At 53.6% G+C, this 22,868-nt stretch overlaps 1 protein-coding gene across 1 annotated transcript; it reads right to left on the reverse strand.

Moving 5' to 3' along the window:
• Nucleotides 1–327: 327 nt before the first annotated feature.
• On the reverse strand, nucleotides 328–22,547 carry TCF25 (transcription factor 25). The gene is made up of 18 exons (XM_040633110.1): nucleotides 21,798–22,547; nucleotides 16,527–16,691; nucleotides 15,516–15,590; nucleotides 14,544–14,662; nucleotides 13,957–14,022; nucleotides 10,655–10,737; nucleotides 9,650–9,780; nucleotides 9,074–9,173; nucleotides 7,808–7,901; nucleotides 6,589–6,681; nucleotides 6,381–6,486; nucleotides 5,255–5,414; nucleotides 3,823–3,910; nucleotides 2,905–3,063; nucleotides 2,655–2,745; nucleotides 2,123–2,202; nucleotides 936–1,008; nucleotides 328–629 (listed from the first exon to the last, which is right to left on the reverse strand). The coding sequence occupies exons 1-18, from the start codon at nucleotides 22,146–22,148 to the stop codon at nucleotides 471–473; spliced, it is 2,193 nt and encodes a 730-aa protein (XP_040489044.1). The 5' UTR covers nucleotides 22,149–22,547; the 3' UTR covers nucleotides 328–470.
• Between the last annotated feature and the right edge of the window lie 321 nt (nucleotides 22,548–22,868).

Consider the following 22,868-nt stretch of genomic DNA (forward strand, 5'->3'; position numbering starts at 1 on the left):
TGGGGCTGAGCCCAAGGACTCCGGCGTGAGCCCCTCCAGCCCCTGGCCAGCCCGTTCCAAGTTCCCAATGGAAGCAAACACCTCAGTGTTCTCAGCAGGGATGTTGCACTGGAAACCTGTGGGACCCTCTCTACTCTGTGCCCCAAATTGTGGAGGGCAGAGTGGCCATGGAGGGAACTCACGTGGGGCTTGGGCTTGGCTGTGTGTATCCCTGGGTCATGTTTTCTCCTGGGACACCTTGGGGGCTGTGCGGATCCAGGACCCACCCGCCTCATGCTGGGCAGAGATCCCAGGGCCGAGAAAGAAGAGCTCATGCTGAACAGAGCGTAACCCATTCACATTTATAGAGACACAAAGGAGGCAGGCGGACGACACATCAGCATTTCTACTCCAGGGAACTGGCCAATTCCGACCAGAACAGCAATCAGGAACATAATTGTACAGCACTGGGGCACGGCATCCACGTGGGCTCAGTCCCACTCCCCGTCCCCCTCGGGGTTGTCCTCGCGAGCTGCCTCCACGTCGTGGAAATGGAAGTTGGCCATCATGTCTCGCACGGCCAGCATCAGCCTGTTCAAGCCTTGGTTGCGGTTCAGACCCCCAGCCCCTCCATCCTCCAGCCTCTCCCCCTACAGCAATGAGACTTGTGTGAGCAGGGGTTGTCCTAGGCCCTAAGGCCCAGTGCTCCCAACCCAGCTTGCCCAGGACCCTGTCGGGAAGAGGAAGCTCCAAACCCAAACAAGGCCAGGCCCCAGCGTGAGGTCAAGGAGCCATGCTGAGCTGAGGGGCCACGGTGGTGGCTATGGTCTCAGACAGGCACGTCCCGGCCTCCTGAGCAGGCTGGCTGCTGGGGCCAGTAAAGCCTCTAGACATGCACCACCCCGCATCCCGCCTGAGCCCATGTGGCAAAGAGAGGGCAAGATGTGCTCACATACCTCCATGGTGTAATTGGGTAACAAAGACCGGAAGAAGAGGGCAATTGTGTTTCCATGGCTGACGGGACTCAGCCTGAAAGAGGAAGAAAGGTCAGATGGTGCAGCTGTGCACCCTGCCCTGGGGGGGTGGGGGGGGGGACACAAAGGCAGCCCACGCAGCATCTGGGCACATGCTCAGGCCTCATGGGGAAGGGCATCCAAAGGGGACGGGCCTTTGGGGACCTGGCTGGTTGAGCTGAGCAGAGTGGAGGGTCACCTGCCACGGCTCAGGTGGCCTGCTTTTGAGAAAAGCCATGCAGGGTACAAAGTGGTCACATGAAGAGAAGGTTCTGGGCTGTGCTGGGGAGTGCCCTTCTGATCAGACATGGTGCTGGAGCCCAGCTCCACCGGACACTTAAGGACTGATGGCCTCGTGTCGGCACAGCCCTCCAACCACTCCTCAGGGCTACACTGTCCAGCAAGGCAGCTTTTTTTCTGAACCTACCAACATTAAAAATGCATGAGTGTCACCTTAACCAATTTGAGAATTTAAGTGGGCGCTATTTCCCTAGAAACATACAGTCCAACTTTTAGAACATAATTCAGTTAAGAAAAAGTCCTTTATCCTACATAATGTGCTCCACTGAGGTCTGGAAAGGACAAGCTTCCTGAAATGGGGAAACCTGTGACTTCCAGATCTAAAATGCTGTGCTGAGAGCCTCTTGGTAAGGCAATCACTCAGCGTGAAAGGCTAGAAGGAAAGAAGAAAGCAGCTTTCCCACGATCCACGGCTAAACGCCGTCCACAAATCCACTGTAGACCTGGGGTTGGCCGCACGGGCCTTTCTCAGTTCTGAGTCCTATGTATCAGCAGTTTCTTACTATGGTTTTTATCGTACATTTATTTCTAGATTCCATAATTAGCCCATCCCCCACTGCACCCGGCACTCCACAAGAGCAGAGGTGACGCCTTACTCTTGCTTCCCACTGTTACCTCCAACAGCTGCCCTAGAACCCAACTGAAAAACGCTCCTCCATCAAACAAGTAAACGAAAGAACGAACGCAGCCGGCGAAAGCTGACCCATGACCCCAGATCACACCATCCTCTGAAGGCCTGTGTCTGGAGGAGGCAGGGAGCCCCAGGGAGCTGGGTGCATGGACTCAGAGCTACCCAAGCAAAGGAGCAAAAGCAGGAGGCAGAGACGTACCTCTCTGGTCTGACGTAGGAGTAGATGGTGTCCAAAGGAGGCAGAGGGTCGAAGCCCATCACAGACTGCGTGGTCACATCCTTCGAAAAGGAAAACAGAACCACCGTGAGCCCCAGTCGCACCCCCAGCAGACTTCCAGCTGATTCCACCCTGGACTGGCCTCTCCTCGAGGAGTCCGTCAGTCTGACAGAATTGGTGCTTGGCTGTGAGGCTGTGTCTACTGGACTAAGAAACTGGGTGAAGGTGGGGGACAGCCTTGCTTCCACCAGGACACTCACTCTGGCCCACTCAGACGGCCGAGGACACCCGTGGGCAGAAGTGCACGTGCAGCAGGGAAGAAAGAAGATGCCACCATCACCTGTGCCAGGATCTCTTACTTTAGTGCTCCAGGGCCCCCTGAGCCACTCGGCCCCTGCTCTGAGCCCTGGGAGGTCAGACAGCCATGAGCACAGCCCCACCTCTCAGACCCACCCTGTGAGGGGAGGGGGCCCCGCCGGTGACAAAGCTCCCACCTTCAGCCCCTCTCCCTTACCGGGGGAAGGGCGGCAACAGCTTCCTTGACCTCGGACAGGACCACATGGCGGTGGATGTTTCTGGGCGCACGCTGATAGAGCACCTTCCGCCTACAGCCCAGGGAGAAAAGGGACAGCACGTGAACGGAGCCCACCCCAGCCCTGTGGCCACATCTGTGACAACAACCCCGAGCAGATGGGCTTCATTCTTGCGAGGACCCATCAGGCCAAGTGCTGCCCCGGCCCCCCCGCCCCGGCTCCCAGGCCCACCTGCTCTCACACGCTTCCACCGCAGGGTCCCCAGAGTCCACAGCCTGCAGAACCTCGCGGACATTCTCCTCTAGCCAGCTCATGGTGGCGGGCTCCTTCCAGAGGAAGTGTGACCTTCCGAGGTAGAGGCTTACCAGCTGGCTCAGGGCGGGGGGCTGGCTGTGGGAAAGCGGGGGCTTGTGAGCAGAGCCCGCCAGGGCACGCACTCCGTGCACCTTCTGGCACCTGTGGGGAGTGTGCAGGGGCCTGTCCGGCAGCCTGGGGACAGACGCAGCTGCCCAGAGGGGCTGCCAACCTGGGACGTGCCACTGCCCAGAGGTGAGGACACACAAGCATTTACTTCCATACAAAGTACGTATTTTTTATTAAGTATGAGTTCTTTAATAGAAACGTGAAACAGAAGGAGAGCGTGTGCACGCACGGAGATGCTGGAGGAGCCATGCTGGTCTACTGACAGGGTCTGAGGGTGGCTAGCTCCCATATTGCATGTTTTCCTTTATTTTCCACGAGACATTTGGAAAAGGCAGTCCATGTGCATAGAGATGTGTGAACCGCACTAACAACTGTAGCAATACTAACCCCAACAGCAGGTGCCAGCGTACTGGGCCCCACGCCCTGCCCACTTCTCATCAGGGAGGCTTGTGCTTTGGGCTGCAAGCTGCTCTTGCGCCAGCCAGCTCTGTGTCTAAGCGGTGAGGCGATGTGCCACGTGGACCTGGGACCCAGCCCTCCGCAGTGGGAGAGTAGTCTGGCCACCAAGGTCTCCTGCAGAGAGCAACTGGCAGGACAATCCCAGTGGCAGGAGAGAGCAGCGACAGCTGGCCTCATGAGCCTCAGGTCTGAGTAAAAAGGGTTCCCGGGCTCTGCTCCTAGGGGCCCCCACGACCCCCATGTGGGCAGGCACTGGCCTGTCTTTACCTGATCTCAGCATCCGGTCCGAAGAAGCGGTGAGTGGCGACAGCAGCATCGGGCCGCACGCTGCAGTACTCGAGCAGAGGCAGGAGGACTGCAGGAGGAAGCAGGGGTCCCCAAGGGCGTGGTGACGCCAGGGTGAGGCCAGTCTACCCACACCAGCCCCTAGAGGGCCTCTGCCTCCTCGGAAGGGGTCATCTGTCCTGCTGCCTCCCAGTGGCCCCGTCTGCATCTGAGGGGTCGCATCTATGACCCGCCAGGCACACACACAAGGCGTCCTAACCACTGGGATCACACACATTCCACCTGCAGGGTGGTGGGAGAGCCAGCTTGTGGGGATCAGGCCTTGGTCACCCTGTGCCTTGGGCAGAGACAGGCTCTGCCCACTTGTCACAGCGCTCTCCCTCTGAGCACCCGAGGCTTCGCCACAACCATGTCACCCGGAGAACCGTGTCTTCTGAGTGACTCTGCAGGGATGGGCGGAAGCAGGGCTCAGGTGTGCACCAGGACCCCCCAGGCTGTATGGAAACACCACCGCCAGTTGTCATGTGGCTGCCAACACCCCTGACCCCACCAAACAGCCAATGCCCAGCAGGGGCCTTGCCTCCTAACTTCATACACCCCGAGGGGGAAGGGCCAGTTCTCCTAAGACTTGGCCAGGCAGCCCTGTGGGTCGGGCCCAGACGTACAAGCAGACACTGAGAACACTGTCCGGTGGGAACCCTCAGTAACATGGGCCTCAGTCCTGCCCTGGCCACCTCCTCAGACCTTCACCATCCTTGTCTACACCCCCTGGTCTGTTTTCTCCCCAGCACCTAGCACCACCTGATACACCGTCCTTTTCAGCTCATTCATTCCACTGTCTGTCTTCCTGCCCTAGGATGTGAGCCCTAGAAGTGGGGATCCTGGCTGCGTCCTCTGCCTGGCCTGGGACACGGTAGGCTCACGGAGGTGAAGGGGTCACTGAGAGCGGGCTGAGCGTCCATGAGCCACATGGCCTGTCCCTGGCACACAGCCCTCTGTGAAACCGCACGTGGCAGGAGGGCCCAACTCCACCAGGACCCTGATGGGGCAGCAGGCTCTTCTCTGATCTCCTGTCACCACCAAGATCAGCCCACAGGACTCTGTCTCCACATGGATGCCGGCCTACTACTCCAGGGAGCATAGGGATGGTGGAAGGGCCTCTGCAATCCCAGGACAGACTTGTCTCTACGTTCTTCAACTCAGTGAGAAATGGGATTTGCAGACGGGTCCCTCCTGCACAGTTCTGCTAACCCTAGCAGCTCTTGTCCCTCTCTCTAGAAAACACCCGTCTCCAGAGAGTAAGTTTTATCTCAAACGGTCAATATCAAAACGCTTATCCTAAAACCCCAAGACAGTTCTGTCAGCTTTCGAACTGTGCGTACATGTGTGCGGGCGCTTGCAAGGCTGCACCCACCTCCAGGGAACATGGTGAGCGCCTGTCGGATCAGGACAGAGGCCTGCTCCCTTGCAGAGCTGAGCTCCTGCTCCGGGAGGTCTGCTTGCTGACTCAGCAGGAAATAGGCCAACGGCACAGAGAAGGCGAAATTTGGGAGCTGAGACAGGTTCCGATGAGCCTGCAAGGGCCAGAGGAAAAAAGTCTGGAGCTCTGACATGGCAAAGACAGAAGATGCACAGTTCACAGGCTCCCAAGTCTGAGCCCCAGCAATTAGCATAAGCGCTGTGCTGGCATCTCTTTACTTGGCATAAAGATAACTTCATGGCATGTCTGGGGGCTTTCTCTCGGCAGGAGACAAGTAACAAGGCGGGGGGGGGGGCGCGGTGGAGAATCGACAGAGGCGAAATGATCCGGGGGAGGTGGGATCAGGTGGGGTCAGAGGCACCCACCCTCAGGCTGCAGACAGCTTTGGAAGCAGGCAGCCTGTGCTGTCAGAGTGGGAAACTCAGAAAGCCCAGGAGGCAGTGAGGGTCGTCCCTCCTCCTGCCGGGAACTGATCACATCGGTGAATGTGGCCGAGCACTTTCCTGGCCTTTCTCTACCTGTACGTAACAGCCAACACATCATGGGCCGGGTTTTCGCCACTGAAGTGGGGCTGTGGTCTCCACAGTCAATAAACGTTCTTCTACAGCCCTGTTGTGGGGGAAGGAGGTGCTCCCTGCAGCTGCATTTTGGGGGGCTCCAGGTTCCCAGAGGTGGGACTCCTCGATCAACGAGCCAAGTGACAGATTTCAAACTGACTTCTCTATGTAGTCATTGGTCAATTATGCCCACCAGCCCCACCCAGCTGGAGGCGGTCACCCCCAAGAGAGCACCATCCAACAGGAACACACACTTTCTAGCTACCGAATTAAAACCAGAACAGGTGAAACAAATGTTACTACGGTTATGGTTAACCCAAATACCTAAAATAGCATCACTTCAACACGCAATCACTATGAAGATCACCAGATCACCAGGCGTTTTGTGCCCAACTTGAGGTCAGGCTGGAGGCAGAACCCACGTGCGCGTGTCCACGTGAGCCCGCCCTGAGGGCGCGTGTGCACGTGCGGGAGCGGGGGAGACAGCGCATGTGCACACTTACCTCCCACTCCTGGAAGAGACGGATCAGGTACTCGTAGTTGCGCGCCCGCAAGGCCAGGTGGTCGACGAGCAGCAGCATGCACAGGGGGTCCTCGTCCGGCTCCAGGCTTCCGGAGCGGCACAGGGAGAGAAAGCGCAGCGTGGGCCGTGTGGACATTTGCGGGCTCACGGCCACGGAGGACACACCAGCAGCAGCTGTGGGCGCTTACCTCAGGATGAGCTTGCAGAACTCCAGCGCCGTGCGCGGGCAGCCTCGCTTCTCCAGGAAGCTCATCTGTTTGTAGAGGGCCAGGTAGAAGCTCCTAGATCCAAGACAGTTCCTGGTGAATGAGAGCGGCGGCAGCCCCAGAGCCGTACTGCCTGGAGGCCTCGTCCAGCACCGAGTCCACACCCTGCGTGCTCGCTGCGCCGGCACTTCCCGTGCGGCCTAAGCCCCGTGAGTGTTCGCGAGTGTTCCTGTATCTGCAGAGAAGGTGGCGCTCTGCTTGCGGTCTGGGGTCACACAGGTATCCAGGTAGAGAAACAAGCTTCGCCCTTAGCTGAAACCATCCTGGTTTGGGTTTACGGTTTACCCTTTCAGGGAACACGGTCAACCTCTCCTGCGTCATCTGAATTTACCCTCCGGCCCAGGAGCTGCTAGCAGCGCTGCTGCGGATGCCTCAAGTCTGGGGACCTGAGTCACCCCGGCGGACTAGTATTCTTATCAACGACCACCACTCTGCCAGTGCCTGCACATGTCAGTGTTTAATGACCTGTCTCCAAGAACCAAGAATTTAACTGGAAAGATGAACTGAACACACACAAAACCAGATAATCTGTGCGGTGGGTGGGGGGAGGGGTCCGTGTGTCCTGGGACCCAGGCTAACTGCCAAGGCATGGAAACACTCAGTGCTGGAGATGACCAAGAACGCTGGAGGCCATGAGACGGTGAGGAGGGCACTGGGACAGAGGACGCACCATCCCCCCCCAGGGCCCTGAAGGCCAGGCCGAGGGCAGGAATCCAGTGGGTGAGCCTGTTCAGGCCTCCGCCAGTGAGGGCTGGTGCCAGAGTGAGGCTCTGGGGACGGGAGGTGCATCTGTGAGAAGAGAGTGTCATGCAGTCATGACTGCTCAGTCCAGGGAACGGGACCAGGCTGAGTTTGAGCAGCTCAATGATTCAGGAAACAGCACAAAGGGCTGCCCACAAAGCATTCCAGAGCATTTTAAACTCATGGGGCACAGATCCTTTCATCCAAACATACAAGGAAACACAATGACAGACCCCATGATAATGAAGTGGCTTATCAGACTCACTTCTAACAAGGACAGACGTAAGCCCAGGCTAGCCCAATCCACCCATCCTTGAACCCAGCCCTCCTGCGTCCAAGTTGTAAACACAGTGAGATTTCCCGTCATAGCTCTGACACACCTGTCCCCCAAGACACCCACCTGTTCTCAGGTCTGCGGTAATCCAGCCGGCAGGTCCCGCTGGTGAGGCTGAACAGGGGGTGGAAGGCACACTCCATGCTGTACAGCGCTCTCTCTGAGGGTCACACAGATACCAGGGGAGGGCGTCGTGGCCAGCGCGCAGCACTGCAACCCCATCCCCTATGGCTCACAAAGAAAGCTCTCAAAGGAGGAAGGTAATGTAGTGAGGATTCTGGAAAGTTCCATGGCACAGATGTGACCTTGGGGATCATGGATGCCACTCTCTGCATTTACTTCACCCAGAGGTTTGACTTTCTCGACAGAGATACAAACACAAGTCCTCACAAAACCCATATGCACATGCCCACAGCAGCTTATTCACATGATCCAAGTGGAAACAACCCACGTGTCCGCCAAGTGTTGGCAAATACACTCAACACGGTCCATCCACGCTATGGAGCGTCACTTGACTGTAAAAGGAGTGAACCCTGAAGACCTTACGGTAAATGAAAGAAGCCAGGTCAGGACGCCTGGGCGGCTCAGTAGGCTAAGCGTCTGCCTTCCGCTTAGGTCGTGACCCCAGGGTCCCGGGATCTAGTGCCATATCAGGGTCCCTGCTCAGCAGGGAGCCTGCTTCTCTCTCTCTCTCTGCCCTACTCATGCTCTTTCTTTCTCTCTAAATAAAAAATAAAATCTAAATAAAAAAACAGGCAGGTAGACTCGTGTCATAGGATTTCACTCACAGGAAATGTCCGGAACAGGCACGTGCACAGGAACGGGAAGGAGACTTGGATGGGCAGGGGCTGGGGGGGGTGGGGAGGAGTCAGGTGATGGGCGGGGTTTCTCTGATAAGTTACCTAAATGATCAAGATTTGGTGGTGATGCAGGCGTACGACGCTGGCGCTAACTAAACACCAGTGAACAGTGTGCTCTCAATGGTAGAGTCATACGGTATACGCTCGTATCTCAATAAAGCCGTCGCTTACAAAATATCCTGGCAGGGGCACCTAAGCGTTGGACACTCGGTTTCGGCTCAGGTCATGGTCTCAGGGTCGTACGCTCAAGCCCCGTGTCAGGTTCCACGTTCACCGCGCAGTCTGCTTGAGATTCTCTCTCCCCCTGCCCCTCCCCCCACCTCTCTCTCTCCCTTCCTCTCTTGCAAAAAAAAGTCCTGGCAAACCCCTGTGTGCCGGCTGTCACCTTCTAAAAGAGCACCTCCACTCCTCCAGCAGAGGTGTGTGTGGGATCCGAGGCACAGCAGGGCCGAGTGCCCAGGGAGGCTCTTACCTACGAGGTCTCGGGCCATCTCCTGGTCCTCCTGAAAGCGACAAGCATCGCTGAGCTGCAGAAGTGAGTCAACGTGGTACGGGCTGGTCTGGAGCAGAACCTTGGAGCAAAGAGGGAACGCTGATGGGGCTATGGGTCATGCCTCCTGGAGAGCAGCCAGCAAGGCACCAGCCCCAGGCAGGCTTTTCTTTCAGGCCCTGAAACCTTGGGAAAACACCACAAAGGGTGACATCCACCACTCCCTCACCTCAACCCAAGCTCATCACTGCTGCTAAGCTGAGTCACTGACCAGGCCTGCGGTGGGAGCTAGGGACTCTATGCTCTGGGATCTCCACCTTCACCCTCTGCCACTGCCCCAACAAGCAGCCGTGGGAAGATGAGGCGAGTCCTCAGAAGCCCCTTGCCAAGACCCCCAGCCCCCATGATGCAGGCGTACAATGGGGGTCAGAGGAGCCAGAAGGACAAAGTGCTTTTGGGCTGAGGGACCGCAGGCTGGGATCCAAGCCCAGGGCAGCCTGGATAGTTGAGGAGACGATGCAGGCTGGGCGAGCACCCTCCCGAGGGGGACACACGCACCACGATGTTGTTGGGCTCCATGGACTCCACGGCAGCCAGGAACTTGTGCTGAGTCTGCTGGTATTCCTCACTGTGCTCAAACGCAAAGGAGGAGAGGCCTTTCTTGGACTCCAGCAGCCGCATCGACAGACCTGCGGAGAGAACAGCATCAGGCCCCTCGTGGCGTTCCTGTCGAGGACTCTGTGCACACTCCACTTGAGTCCCCACCAGAGTGTCTACTTTCCCAGAATGCCTGGGACACAGGTGGCACCACCCCCCTCTCATCTGGCTGGGTTTGAACACTGGGTAGAGCCCAGATCCAAGTGGGCATGGGAGACCGTGCAGTGGAAGCCCTTTCTCCTCGCTCCAGAGACTGGCTGTACAAGACCCAGCTTCTGAGGAACCTTCAGTAGCTTCATGAAATAGGTGAGTGGTTCCAGGCTACCCTCCTGACGGCCCCACCAAAGGCCAAGGCCTGCAGCACGACAGAGCCAAGGAGACCTCGTCTGCCCTGGCTCAGGGGCTTCTGCTAAGCAAAGTGGGGATGAAAGAAAAGGGGAGACAAAACACGTCCACCAGGAGCCAGGGCTTCCCGTGTCCTCACTGCTGGCACACGGGACACAGGGGCAAGGCACGGCCGTTGCACGCTCCTTTCACGGTGACAGCGGGTGCCTCTGCCTCCACCCCCTGTCCCGCCCGAGTCGGGCCCCATGACCCAAGGGCTCTCAGATACGTGGCATTTACTCCACACCCCAGACCTTTCTGCACTGTTGTTTAAGTTATACGGACTTACTAGTTGGCAACAAAATATAGACTATCACACTTGTATGATGAACTAGATTGCTTCCAATGATACAATACCCACAGGAAAAAAGAAAAGGTAGAAAAAAAGCTGCATGAAAACCTATTTGAGAAAACATGCAGCTGGTGTGTGAGGGAGAAGGGATCCTCGGTCCTCCGGCACCAGGCCACGGTGCGCCCTCACACGCCCGCGCCCCAGCTCTGCAAAACCGCACAGCCCCTCACCTGGTTTGGTGTACCGTGGCCATGTGCTCTTAGGGGTCGTTAGCCATGTACACTTGGGGTACACACGCTGCCTCTGCCTCGGCCTGGGGAGAACAGACATGGTCACAGCTTCACCTTCACTGCCTGACCTCTGCAGGGACCATGGAAGCCAAACTGTGGGGAAGGGAAGGGCGGGGGCGAGGGTAGCACAGGCATGACCAGGACCCGATGCAGTGTTAACAGGACCACTGCCAGACGAAACTGGAAACTGTCATCTAAATGACCGACCAACCACAGAAAGAAAGAAAAAGAGGAAATTCACAGTCCTGCAAAATGGTAGAAAAGAAAGGTAAAAAGGAAACAAAAATTTAACACCGGAAATAAAGAGCCCAAGGAGAACGAGCCTGTAGGCACCCCCATGGAAGGAAGTGAGCTGCGTCCCCGTGGGTGGGGCTGGACAAATGCGATGCTGGCTGGGCACAGAGGGCAAAGGGTGGGCCTCTGTCTTGAAGTGGGTCTTCTCCTCCCTTCTCAAGATGCCCTCAGTGCGGCAATAGGTTTTGAAAAGGGGAAAATGGTAACCACGAGAAGAACCGGTGTAGCAGGGCACTGATGTCCACACGCTTCTGGGTGGGAATGAGCAAGACAGAGAGCACGAGGAGGGAGCAGGGGAGGGAGGTCTGGCTCGAGAGGCTGCGCGTCCTGCCCTCTCTCCTCCGCCATGCGCTCCACCTCCATTATTGGGGGCTCTGCTGTGGGTGCCAGACCGCCCCCTTAAGGCTGTGGCTGCAAGGAGGAGTTACTGCACTATTACTGATGCTTTCTTTCTTTTTTTTTTTTTAAAGATTTTATTTATTTATTCGACAGAGAGAGACAGCCAGCGAGAGAGGGAACACAAGCAGGGGGAGTGGGAGAGGAAGAGGCAGGCTCCCAGGGGAGGAGCCCGATGTGGGGCTCGATCCCGTAACGCCGGGATCACGCCCTGAGCCGAAGGCAGAAGCTTAACCGCTGTGCCACCCAGGCGCCCCTGATGCTTTCTTTCTTAAGCTGAGTAATGGGTATGTGGACACATGGACATTCTTCTCTATACTTTCTTGAGAATCTGAACCATTTCTTTAAGAAGAAAAATATTGAATAAGAATCCAGCTTGTATTAGGAATAAGATAAAAAAAAGCATGTTTCTTCTCCCAACAAGTATGCAAAACTGCAGGAGAAAAAACATGGTACCTGAAAAGCAGATCAAAATCTGAAAAAACTCATTATTACCTCTAAAATATTGAGTGCTAGCCCTGAAATCTTGACCAGGTTATTTTTTTTTTCTCAATCAGCAGCAAAACCCACATGGGTTTAGATTCTGGGATAAATCTGATCTTCGTTAATGTAACAGTTCTCAGTGGTTGACGGCCTGTGGTCGACGCAGCGAGAAATGCTCTGAGCATGAGGGTCTGTTTGCAGGACTTTGTGTAGGAGGTGTGGGTGTTCAGCGTTCCGGACCCTCCAGCACCGACTCCACTTCTGACCTAACCGGGAGCTTGGATGCTCCGAACTGCCTGGTCCCTGGAACCGCAGGGATAGCCCAGCCCTGCAGTGAGCTGTCCATAAGGTCCAGACTGAGGGGAGGTGGGCAGACACGAGCAGAGCAGCGGGAGGGCAAGCATGCCTGGTAGGCCTGTCACTGGAGGCCGTCAGAGAAAGAGCTGGCACATACCCTCTGCAGATTCCAAAGTGGCCGCCAGAGAGGACAACCAGAAACACACTGAGTCTGTCTTTGTGCAGAATAAGGAATGAGGGAGATGAGGGAACCGGATCTTCTCAGGGAAGCCTTTGGTGGGACTCAAAGAATTAAATCAATATTCTCAAAGTATACTACTACCATAAAAATAACTATGATTACAGTGAACTATGATCTGCACAGAAACAAGACCAGGCCTAAGTGTGGAGAAACGGCAAAAAGGAACCAAGCAGAGGCAAACCAGTGGAGCCGGGGTGGGGGAGAGACACAACATTCAGCCTAGGATGGCCCAGGTGACAAAGAGGGCCGTCTCCAAGTGAAAATGTTTTTCATCAATATTCCAAAAGAAGACAAAGTCAGAAATCCTTGTGTCCTGAATAACTTAACACCCAAGATAAAACCAAAAACCATTAGCAAATAACAAGAAAAAGTGCTCCATCTACACATTACACAGAATCTAAAACTCCTAACTGTACTGCAGGTCAGAGAAGAAACACTCAGACAGGAGGTGGGCTAAGGAACTTGGAGGGCAGCGGAGAGACTGGGGAGCTAATGCAACATGGGGATACCAATTCCCTAGAAATGACCACTCAGATGCAGGGAGACTGCAGCTAACAGATAGGCCAACACCTGTCCCCTGGGGCAAGTGCATTCCCCTCGCACGCCAGGGTGTGAAAAATGGTGCCTAGAACCCAGCCATGCAGAACCAGGTGGTGTGGCATGCCAGCAGAGTTCTGTGGTTCTGGGGAGCAAGATGCATGTGCAGAGAGGCCCTAGACGGGTGCCACAAGCTCTCCTGTCTCCTGAATGGTTATCTTTGGGGGGGGGGGTGTCAAAAGAGACAATTCTAATTCTAAATTGCCTCAATTTTTTTTTTTAAGATTTTATTTTAGAAAAAAAGAGAGAGCATGAGAGCATATGCTTGGGGGGGGGGCAGTGGGAGAGAGAGGGACAAGCAGACTCCCCACTGAGTGCAGAGCCCAATGTGGGGTCCGATCCCAGGATCCCAAGATCATAACCCAAGCTGAAAACAAGAGTCAGATGCCCAAGTGACTGGGCCACCGAGGTGTCCCTTGCCTCAGTATTTTTATAATAAGTATTTGAGAAGTGGAGTCGGTGCTGGAGGGTCCGGGATGCTGAACACCCACACCTCCTACACAAAGTCCTGCAAACAGACCCTCATGCTCAGAGCATTTCTCGCTGCGTCGACCACAGGCCGTCAACCACTGAGAACTGTTACATTAACGAAGATCAGATTTATCCCAGAATCTAAACCCATGTGGGTTTTGCTGCTGATTGAGAAACAAAAAATAACGTGGTCAAGATTTCAGAGCTAGAAGCTCAAAACTTTAGGACCTCCAGAATCTTTGAAAACTGTGTCTCACGTGCTAGCAAAGGCAGTGTGAGGGATGGAGCCCAATGGTTACTGAGAAGGTCACACATCAACTTCTCCCTGACCCTTCAGGTTCTTGAGAACTAAAAATCCTAAGGCTTTCCTTTTGCAAGGGGCCTATCTATCCTCCCCCAAGGGTTTAGAGGCCTTGAGAATGCTCCCTCCCCTTTTTGAGAACAGAGCCGGTGTTGACCTTACCTTTGTTCCCCCAGGACAGCTCGAGCACCAAAATACCTTTTCAGTTCTGTGTCTGGATTCAAGTGTCTAGAGAATTGAAAATTTTACAAAGAAAAATGAAGATTAGTTCTTCTACAACGATTCTGGGAGTTCTGAAAGGTCACATAAAACCCAGGATGAAGGACAGCTATTCTGACATGAAAGACAACTGGCAGGCCTGTGTTCCTCAAAAATCATGCTAAATGGGAACAGAGGCGATCAGGACAGGGACCGAGTCAGAGCAGCCTCAGACCTACAGACTAGACCAAGGTGTGTCACTGACTCAGAAAAAAGACGGCTTTTTGAACACTGGGGACAGTCTCTTTCGTAGGACAGGGATACTTTATCACAGAACAACATCTTACTTCAATACTCTTCAAGAAAAAAACATTCCCAGATATATAAAGCTAAGGGGTGTGTCCTTGGAAACAGAATTTCCCCTTTCCCACTGCCTAAATGTTTGGCAATAAACCTACATCGCTTTTAAATATAGGAAGTTTCCATCTTTTTTAAATGTTATTTTTCCTTTTCAGGGAGTCTGTGTCTCAGGAGGAAGAGGAGCTGGTTACCTGTGTTCCACGTATAGGACGTGCTTCTTGGAGCTCAGGGGAGGCGGCCCGGGGCGGTTGTAACCACTGCTGTCCTCAATCCTTTCCAAGATGCGATCGATATCTTCCAGCCCATTTTCCTAAAAACACCAGAACAACCTATTACAGGCACCTGGGTGGCTCAGCCGTTAAGCGTCTGCCTTCAGCTCAGGTCGTGATCGCAGGGTCCTGGGATCGAGTCCCACATTGGGCTCCCTGCTCAGCGGGGAGCCTGCTTTCCCTCTCCCACTCCCCCTGCTTGTGTTCCCTCTCGCTGTCAAATAAATAAAATCTTAAAAAAAAAAAAAGAACATATTAATCACCACACTAACTTTATTTTGAACATCATAACAATCAATAACAAAATGATTTTTATGAGGAACAAGCATCATATCGCATTTACTTCCTGAAAAACAGTATAATCCAAATACTGTGTACTGCATATATATTTAGAAAAAAGGGGAGGTGCTTCATTAGAGGAAGCTCAGAACTGGCAGGATCACAGAACCAGAAGGTGCCTTGACATAACTCCATCACAAGCATGACTGCTCACCCTACAGGTGTGCCCCCCTCTTGGGACTGGACTACCAGTGCCAGCTCCAGATAGCTACGACCCCCTCAGGAGATACAGAATGAGACGGTGAAGAATGAACGAAACAGATGTTCTGACAAGACCATGCAATCAGTCCATCGGCACTAGAAAAAGGTCAGGGCACAGGAGCAACAGACTAGAAGGGACTCTGCCAGCCAGAGAATGTCACTTCAGATGGTGGCCAGGAAATGGAAAGCACAGACTGAGGTCTAACCCTCAAGGAACAAATGAACAAACAAGCAAAATTTGGTTAGTGACTTTCCCTGACCTCCGAATTATATTCCTAACAGAAAGGAACCAAAATGTCAAATAAAAATGAATTGCTTCTAATACCACTTTGAGAAACAGACAGATGTACGTACCAAAATTTCTCCTGTAGTGTTTTTCTTATTTTTCTGTTTCTTTTTCTTCTTCCGGAGTTTGCCACTTATATTAGACTAACAAAGAAGCACATTTTGGTCAATGGAAAGAGACAATAAAATCTTAAAATGGGACAACGAAAGCAGCAAGCTACAGAGGGACATGGGAACACAGGCTTGGCAACCCCCCCCCTCCCCGAATGTCCTGTGAACTCACTTACTTCTAACACATACCTCCTACCGGCCTGCAACTCTGGGCCGATGTCCAACTTTCTCCTTACTCCTTCTTGAGAGGACTCAGGGCTTCCCAGGACCTCAAGAGGCTCACAGGGTCCGAACCATCCACTCACCTGCCCTCTGCTTTCATCTTTCACGTTCCCAACCACCGTCCCCGCCACCCTGGAGACCGGGGCCCCTGCACCGAACCCCCCCCCACACACCCTTGGTGCCTCTACCTGGCTGCCTCCTTCCCTGCAGTGTAAGTCCCCCACCACCCTGAGGACGGTCATGTGTCCTACTCTACGCCATAAGTCAGGTCTCTCCAGCTGCACTTGTCCATCCGTTCCTGTCACCCTCTCAACTAGAGGTTCCCGGAAGGCAGAGTTGTCCCCAGAACCCAGCAAGCTCGCAATAAGCACTTGCTCTGTAAACAAGCAAAACATCCCCTTAGAGACCCTTTCCCGCGCCATGCACAACAACCAGACCCCAGCACTAACCTGATCTATGCATTTCCTGCAAGTATGGCCACCCAGGGCCCTGTCCACCTAACCAGAGCTCCAGACGCACAGTCACAAATAACACACACGCTGTGTAGGAGAAGCAGACCCTCCCGAAGGGTGAAGGCAAGGCTTGAGCCCGGGAAACTTGTCTAGGGGAGCCAGTACATGCTCCCCGTGACGCCCACAACTAGTCTTGAGGATTTCATGCAAATCTTATCAGGGGTGCCAAGGAAACTGTGGGGCCACTGAGACCCAGAAAATGATAGCAGAGAGTGTGTGTGGCTGGTCCCCATACCTGCTCTGGGGGAGCTGCCTTGTCAGCCACTTCTCCAGCTTTCTTGCTGTCTGCACCTCCACTCTGGGACCTCCTTTTGTTCCCTGACACCACAGCATCTGTGAGCAGACAATCAGGTCTCTCCCCATTCAGCACAGGTCCCTCCTCAAGGTCTTCAATGTTTATCTGGAAAAACAGATGGGAGAGAACAAGGGTGTTCCATGCATCCCAGTCCCGGAGTAAATGCTGATACTTGGCTGTGTCAGACTGCAACCTACATCTGTGTGTCTGGCAAAGCCGCAGTGCTCACCTCAACAAGCTCTGGTTCAGGGTCATTTTAGTCAATGAACCCAGAGAATGCTGGGGCCCTGGGTGGCTCCATGTCTGTCTGCCTGCCTTCAGAGCTGACATAATGAAGAAGCCCCAAACATTACAACCTATCTCCCTTACGGAGCACCACTCTAGGGCAAAGACTGTTGATACATTTGTTCGGCCAACGCATTAACGTTCTTTCCTCCTGCTGGGAGTTCTAGCTCAGCCCACCTACACTAGCTGACAGGACAGGGACCTAAGGGGAAGAAAAGGTACGTAAGGACTGACTTACCTAGAAACTCTTCCCTGAGAGTAAACGCAGCTCACACAACAGAACCTTACGTAGCAGTGAAAAGGAACGAACTGTGCACATAACACACACGTGTGCTCACAACACACACACACACTCTGGAGAAGTTCTGGCCCTTCAGTCAGTCAATGAGTAAACAAACAAAAGAGGCCAACATGGAATAAATAATGACCATGTTTCATCAACTAGATGGGACGGACCCATCTGGTGCACTGAGGTCCAAAAACAAATAAAACTGAGTCTTCAATTTAGGACAGCTGAAAGATATAAAGCTCAAAACATAAAACAAAATAAAAATAACATCTATTTAACCCCCACAACCCTGAGAGAACATTTTTTTTTTAAACTGAGATCAAGGGGTGCCTGGGTGGCTCAGTCGGTTAAGTGTCTGCCTTCGGCTCAGGTTGTAGTTTCCAGGGTCCTGGGATGGAGTCCTGTATCAGCTTCCTGCTCACCGGGGAGTCTGTTCCTGCTTCTCCCCCCCCCCCATCGTGCTCTCCCCGCGCCCCCCACCCCCCCACACTTGTACTCTCTCTCAAGTTAAAAAAAAAAAAAAAGATTTAGTTATTTGGGAAAAAAAGATTTATTTATCTGAGAGTGAGCAAGTGTGCACTGGGGCGGGGGACAGGCAGAGGAAGAGGGAGACAGACTCCTGTGCAGACTCCCTGCTTGGCACACAGCCCAAGGTGGGGCTCAATCTCATGACCTGAGCCAAAGGAGAGTCAAACACTTCAATGACTGAACCACCCAGGTGCACCCCCCCTTATGATTTTCTTAATAACATTTTTTCTCTAGCTTACTGTAAGCATACAGTATATAATACATATAACATAGTTTCTACATTATCAATAAGACTTCCAGTAAACAGTAAGCTATTAGTAATTAAGTTTTGGGGGAACCCAACATTGTAGGCAGATTTTGAACTGCTTGGGGGTCAGTGCCCCTAGCCCCAGTGTTGTTCAAAGGCTAAATGTAATTCTTTGTCCAATATTCATCTTCCTCACTTAGAGGGAAAAATTTTCAAAACCATCACATCTGATTGTTTTCAAAGTGTATTTGTGTCGTTTTTAGCAGTCTCTCAAAGTAGTCCTTAACTCCCAAAACACTGAGTTCCATTCAGCATCATCCCCGATGCTGGACGCTATGCTATGCTGCACAACTTGAACTATACGTTTAAAATGGTGAATTTATCATGTATACGTTGCTCTTCAATAAAGTTGGTTTTTAAAAACTACTCTGAGGGGGCGCCTGGGTGGCACAGCGGTTAAGCGTCTGCCTTCGGCTCAGGGCGTGATCCCGGCGTTCTAGGATCGAGCCCCACGTCAGGCTCCTCCGCTATGAGCCTGCTTCTTCCTCTCCCACTCCCCCTGCTTGTGCTCCCTCTCTCGCTGGCTGTCTCTATCTCTGTCAAATAAATAAATAAAATCTTAAAAAAGAAAAAACAACTACTCTGAGGTAGAAAAACGATTTCTAATCTAAAGCCAAAAAACTCACCAAAGAGCCAGTCACGAGGACAAATTCATAAACTAACAAAGGACAGTGTCTCTCAGCTCTGCTTTCCTGTCCTCAGGGGAACACTCCTGGCCCCTGGAAATGTTTCTAAGTAAACTACTTAGGGTCACGTTTCTACCTAAGTCCTGCTGCACCCTTCACTTGGTTTCTAGTATCATTTAATATCTACGTTTGCTGAGTGTTGGCTATATGCCCAGCCTGGGCTAAAGGCTGCCCATGTAACTCCTACATCACTCATGACAACTCCATGAAGTAAAGTAAGATCATCCCTAAGAAACAGGGAAACCAAAGCTTGCATTGGCTATCTTGCCCACATTCTCACAGCTTTGAAGAGGTGGGGCTGGGATTCAAACCTAGGCCCTCCTGACCCCAAAGCTTGGACGCGTACATTCTGCCTGCAGACAGTACCTGCCGGTCCTCTCAGAGGAAGTGCTGACTCATGCAGGAACTTTTCTGCAAGCCTGGGTGCCAGACACAGGGTGATGCGGACACGTTAGGGAACGGCAAAGTCTCTGTCCCCACAAAGCTTATATGTCAGCAGGGAAACAAAGCAACACCAAATTAAAAACAACAACAGGTAATTTGTAGAGTATGTTCTGCATTCATTGCCAAGGTAAAATGAGAAAGAACAGAAGGGAAATGGGAGGGTGGGGGTAACCGTCATTTTTTTTTTTCAAGATTTATTTATTTTAGAGAGTGAGCGTGGGGGGAAGGGGGGGCAAAGGGAGAGGAACAGAAAAAATCCTCAAGCAACTCCCTGCAGAGCGCAGAGTCCGAGGACACGGGGCTTGATCCCACAACCCTGAGATCAGGATCTGAGCCGAAATCAAAAGTCGGATGCTTAACCAACTAATTGTACTTTTAAAGCAGGTAGGAAGGGTAGGCAAGACTGAGAAAGCAACATCTGACCAAAACCTGAGGAAGGAGGAGTAAGCCATATGACAGCTGCATACAAGGCGTTAAAGGCAAAGGAGACAGCAAACGGGAGAGATTACTACGGCTAGAGCACAGCAAACAAGATTATAAAGAAATGAGGTAGGAGAGTTCTCAGGGCGAACTCGGTCACCTTGGAGCCATTGGGGGTTAGTGAAGAAAGGAGGGCTAAGGTCAGACACGTGCCTAACAGGGTCACTGTGGCTGCTGCACTCAGACAGACTGCAAAGGAACAAGAGCAGAAGCAGGACTAGGTAGAAGGATGGTGATGATCCAGGCCACAGGCCATGGTCACCCCCTAGGTGCTGCACCTGGGGCTGCCACAGGACTTCCCAATGGTCTGAGTGTATCATGAGAGAGAGAGCAGCTCAGGGATGCCTTCACGTTGCTGGCATGGACAAGAGGAAAAATGGAGACGCCCTCCACAGAGACAGAGAGGGCTGGAGGAGGCAGAAAGGGCAGTTAACATTTGGACACACTGGGTTTGAGATGTCTGTGAAAGGTCTAAGAGGAGACGGATGTTGAGCTGGATGCAGGAATCCCAAGACCCGGAAGGGCAGCTGAGCTGGTGATATCAACATGAGAAAGCGGAAGGGGAACACACACAGCGGATTCGGAGCAGGTAGAGCCCTTGAGTCCCTCTGACATGATCTCACTGGGAGGTCCACATCAGTATTCCTCCTCTCCCTTCACACATAAGCACCTGCCACTTTCTCCATTTCTCCCAAACACTCTGCCTCCCCTGTCCATTTACCCTCCTTTCTTCCTCAGCAGAAACATGAACTTGCTTCAGAGATGAATACCATGACATGGTTAAGAGTACAAGTTTTAAGTTAGGAAGCCCAGATCTACTCTGCAGCCGTCACTACCTCGTCTGCACAAGGGGGACAATATGACCTCCCTCCCAGATAACAAGAACCCTATGACACAGCAGCAGTGCCTGGAATGTCTAAGTGTCCTCCAAGGGAAAGCTACTAGTGTTAAAGTCTACATCTGGGGAATATGGGAAACAGAAAGCACAATCTGATCAAATGTCCACGGAGATGGCCGACTACAGCACAAACTGGTTTCAGCGTGTGAACAAGTCAGATGGGAAAGACGACTTGGGTGTTTTTAGAGAAGTCAGAAAAATGGCAAATTATAGGACACATGATGTGACAGAAATACTGGGGAGACAAACTGCTGTGAGTCCAATTGTGGGAGCTGGGAGATGAGCACATGGAGGTTAATACTACTTTTGTTTTTGTACGTTCGAAACTTTACAATAAAAAATGTCAAGAAGAAAGAGAAACAACAAGAAACAGGGTCAGAGGGGAGGTAGTTACTTCGAGTCTCAGAATCAGAACAGGCGGAAGGAGACCATATGGAGAACCTGAGGAAAGGACTTGGTCCCACCTCCACCACAGACTACACGCTGAGGCTCTCGCTTAAGAGGGAAGGCTACTAAGCTCGAAACCCAACTCCCAGACTGGCAGCCCACACTCCCCGCCATCTAATGATGGGCTCCTAACCTGCCAACTTTACGCAGAGGTTAGGAGCAATCGCAAGACCAAGAAAGCGCTTACAAAGGGTCACGGTTTCTCCACGATCCTCAGACCTACTGCTGTGTGTTCAACCACTCGGGCACACCCCGGAGAGGATCCAAGGTGAGCAAAACAGACACGTTACCTGCCCGCACAGGGACGTCAGAGAAGCGAGAATAAGACGATGCACGCACGTGCACAAGTACTGACTGAGGCCAGCTAAAGAAGCCCCGGTGGCGTTTACTCCTTCAATTCACATCCATCGTGTTATTTCTGGGCCAGACACCTGCTGCGGGGGACCCAGTGATGAGCAAAACACCCAGTCCTGGGCTGTGAAGAGTAGACAAGACTGTCTGCAATAGCCCTGCGAGTGCTTGGCGTAGGCAATGCTCAACCCTGAAATAAAGCGAAGAGCCCCCAGATCCTGAGACGGGAAGCCCCGCCCACCGTGCTGCGGACCCGCCCCCTCGGCATCACGACCACGCCCACTCCGCTGCAGCTCAGACCGCGATTGCCCTGCCTTCTCGCCGCAGCCCGAACCTGACGTAGCCACGCCCACCACATTGCCCGCCCCACCCACCCCCTTAGCACCGCCCCCGCTGCAGCCCAGACCAGGTATCGCCCCGCCCCGTGACGTCACAGACACGCCCCCTCCCACCGCCCCCTCCCACCACCCCCACCCAAGGCAGCCCCGTTCCTCACCAGCTCGAACCGGTTGTTGACGCAAACGCCCTCCTTTCCTGCGCTCCGGGGGCGTCGGCCACCTGGACCCCGCTTTGGACCTTCTTCTTCCGCATCATCGTCATCGTGGAGGACAAACTGCAGGGCGCCGGGCCCGAGGGGCTCCTGGCCGCGCTGTTCCCCCCTCAGCCTCCGGAGGGCCCGGCGCGACATAGGACCCAACGGCCGCTGACGTCTGGAGACCGGGAAAAGGAAGAGCAGACAAGAGAACGGCTGGCGCGCCTGCGCACTTACGGCGCGCTGGCGCGAGGCTGGCGTGTCGCGTCTGCGCGCTGAGGTTCTCCGGAACTTCCTCTCCGTCAACAGGGGCATCAAAGAAGGTGCGGGCGCGTCCAGGCCAGTTCTCGCGCGACTTGGGCGCCTCCGCGCGGCGGTCCCTCGCAGTACCCGCGCTGGGTGTCTCCCGGTCTTCCGGAGGCGTGTCCACGACCGCTGTCGGGCCGGGGCGGGGGCTACACGGGCTCCGAGCCATCTGCACCAGATCCTAGACCCTGCTCTCGGTGCGGGCTCGCTGCGCGGGAGGAACCTGCCGGTGGGGCTAGGTGAGGAGGGCCTGCGCGCAGGTGGGCGCACTCCCTCGTGACGTTCCGCCTGTGGCGGTGCACAGGGGACAGACTGCTGGGCGACCTGGAGGGCAAGTGACTGCTCTCGGTCTGCCTCCACGGCTGCAGGCGGGACATGTCTTTCCTTATTAAAAGTAAACACATCCAAACCGAGAAGCTTCTCAAAGCCGCAGATTTCTGGACCTCTTCCTCCCTGGGATAGATTGAAACCGAATCTTAGGGGCCGTCCTGGGAGTTTGGCTTTGTGGTCGTTAATGCGTCCCAGGTGATTCTCCTGTTCGTCTAGGTGTCTAAGGTGGAGGCTCGCCACCCTTACTGTGTTTTAACCTCCTGGGGAGATTTTTGCAATAAAGATCAAGGACCCATCCCTAGCAATTCCGAGGTGGGGTTAGGCATTGATATTTTTTAAAAGCTCTTCAAGGATCATTAAAATGTGCAGGCAAGATTGAGAACTCGTGCAGTGCAGAGG

This window comes from Ursus maritimus, unplaced genomic scaffold (genome assembly GCF_017311325.1).
Source record: "Ursus maritimus isolate PB19 unplaced genomic scaffold, ASM1731132v1 scaffold_19, whole genome shotgun sequence".
NCBI classification, from domain to species: Eukaryota; Metazoa; Chordata; class Mammalia; order Carnivora; family Ursidae; genus Ursus; species Ursus maritimus.

Excerpts from the sequence above, each read along its gene's own strand:
- TCF25 (XM_040633110.1), bottom strand. The coding sequence starts at position 22,148 with ATGCCCCTGTTGACGGAGAGGAAGTTCCGGAGAACCTCAGCGCGCAGA. Across the intron at positions 7,902-9,073 it reads GATGGCCCGAGACCTCGTAG|AGAGAGCGCTGTACAGCATG; the intron begins GTAAGAGCCTCC and ends TGTGACCCTCAG. Across the intron at positions 2,203-2,654 it reads CTGTTGCCGCCCTTCCCCCG|GATGTGACCACGCAGTCTGT; the intron begins GTAAGGGAGAGG and ends TCCTTTTCGAAG.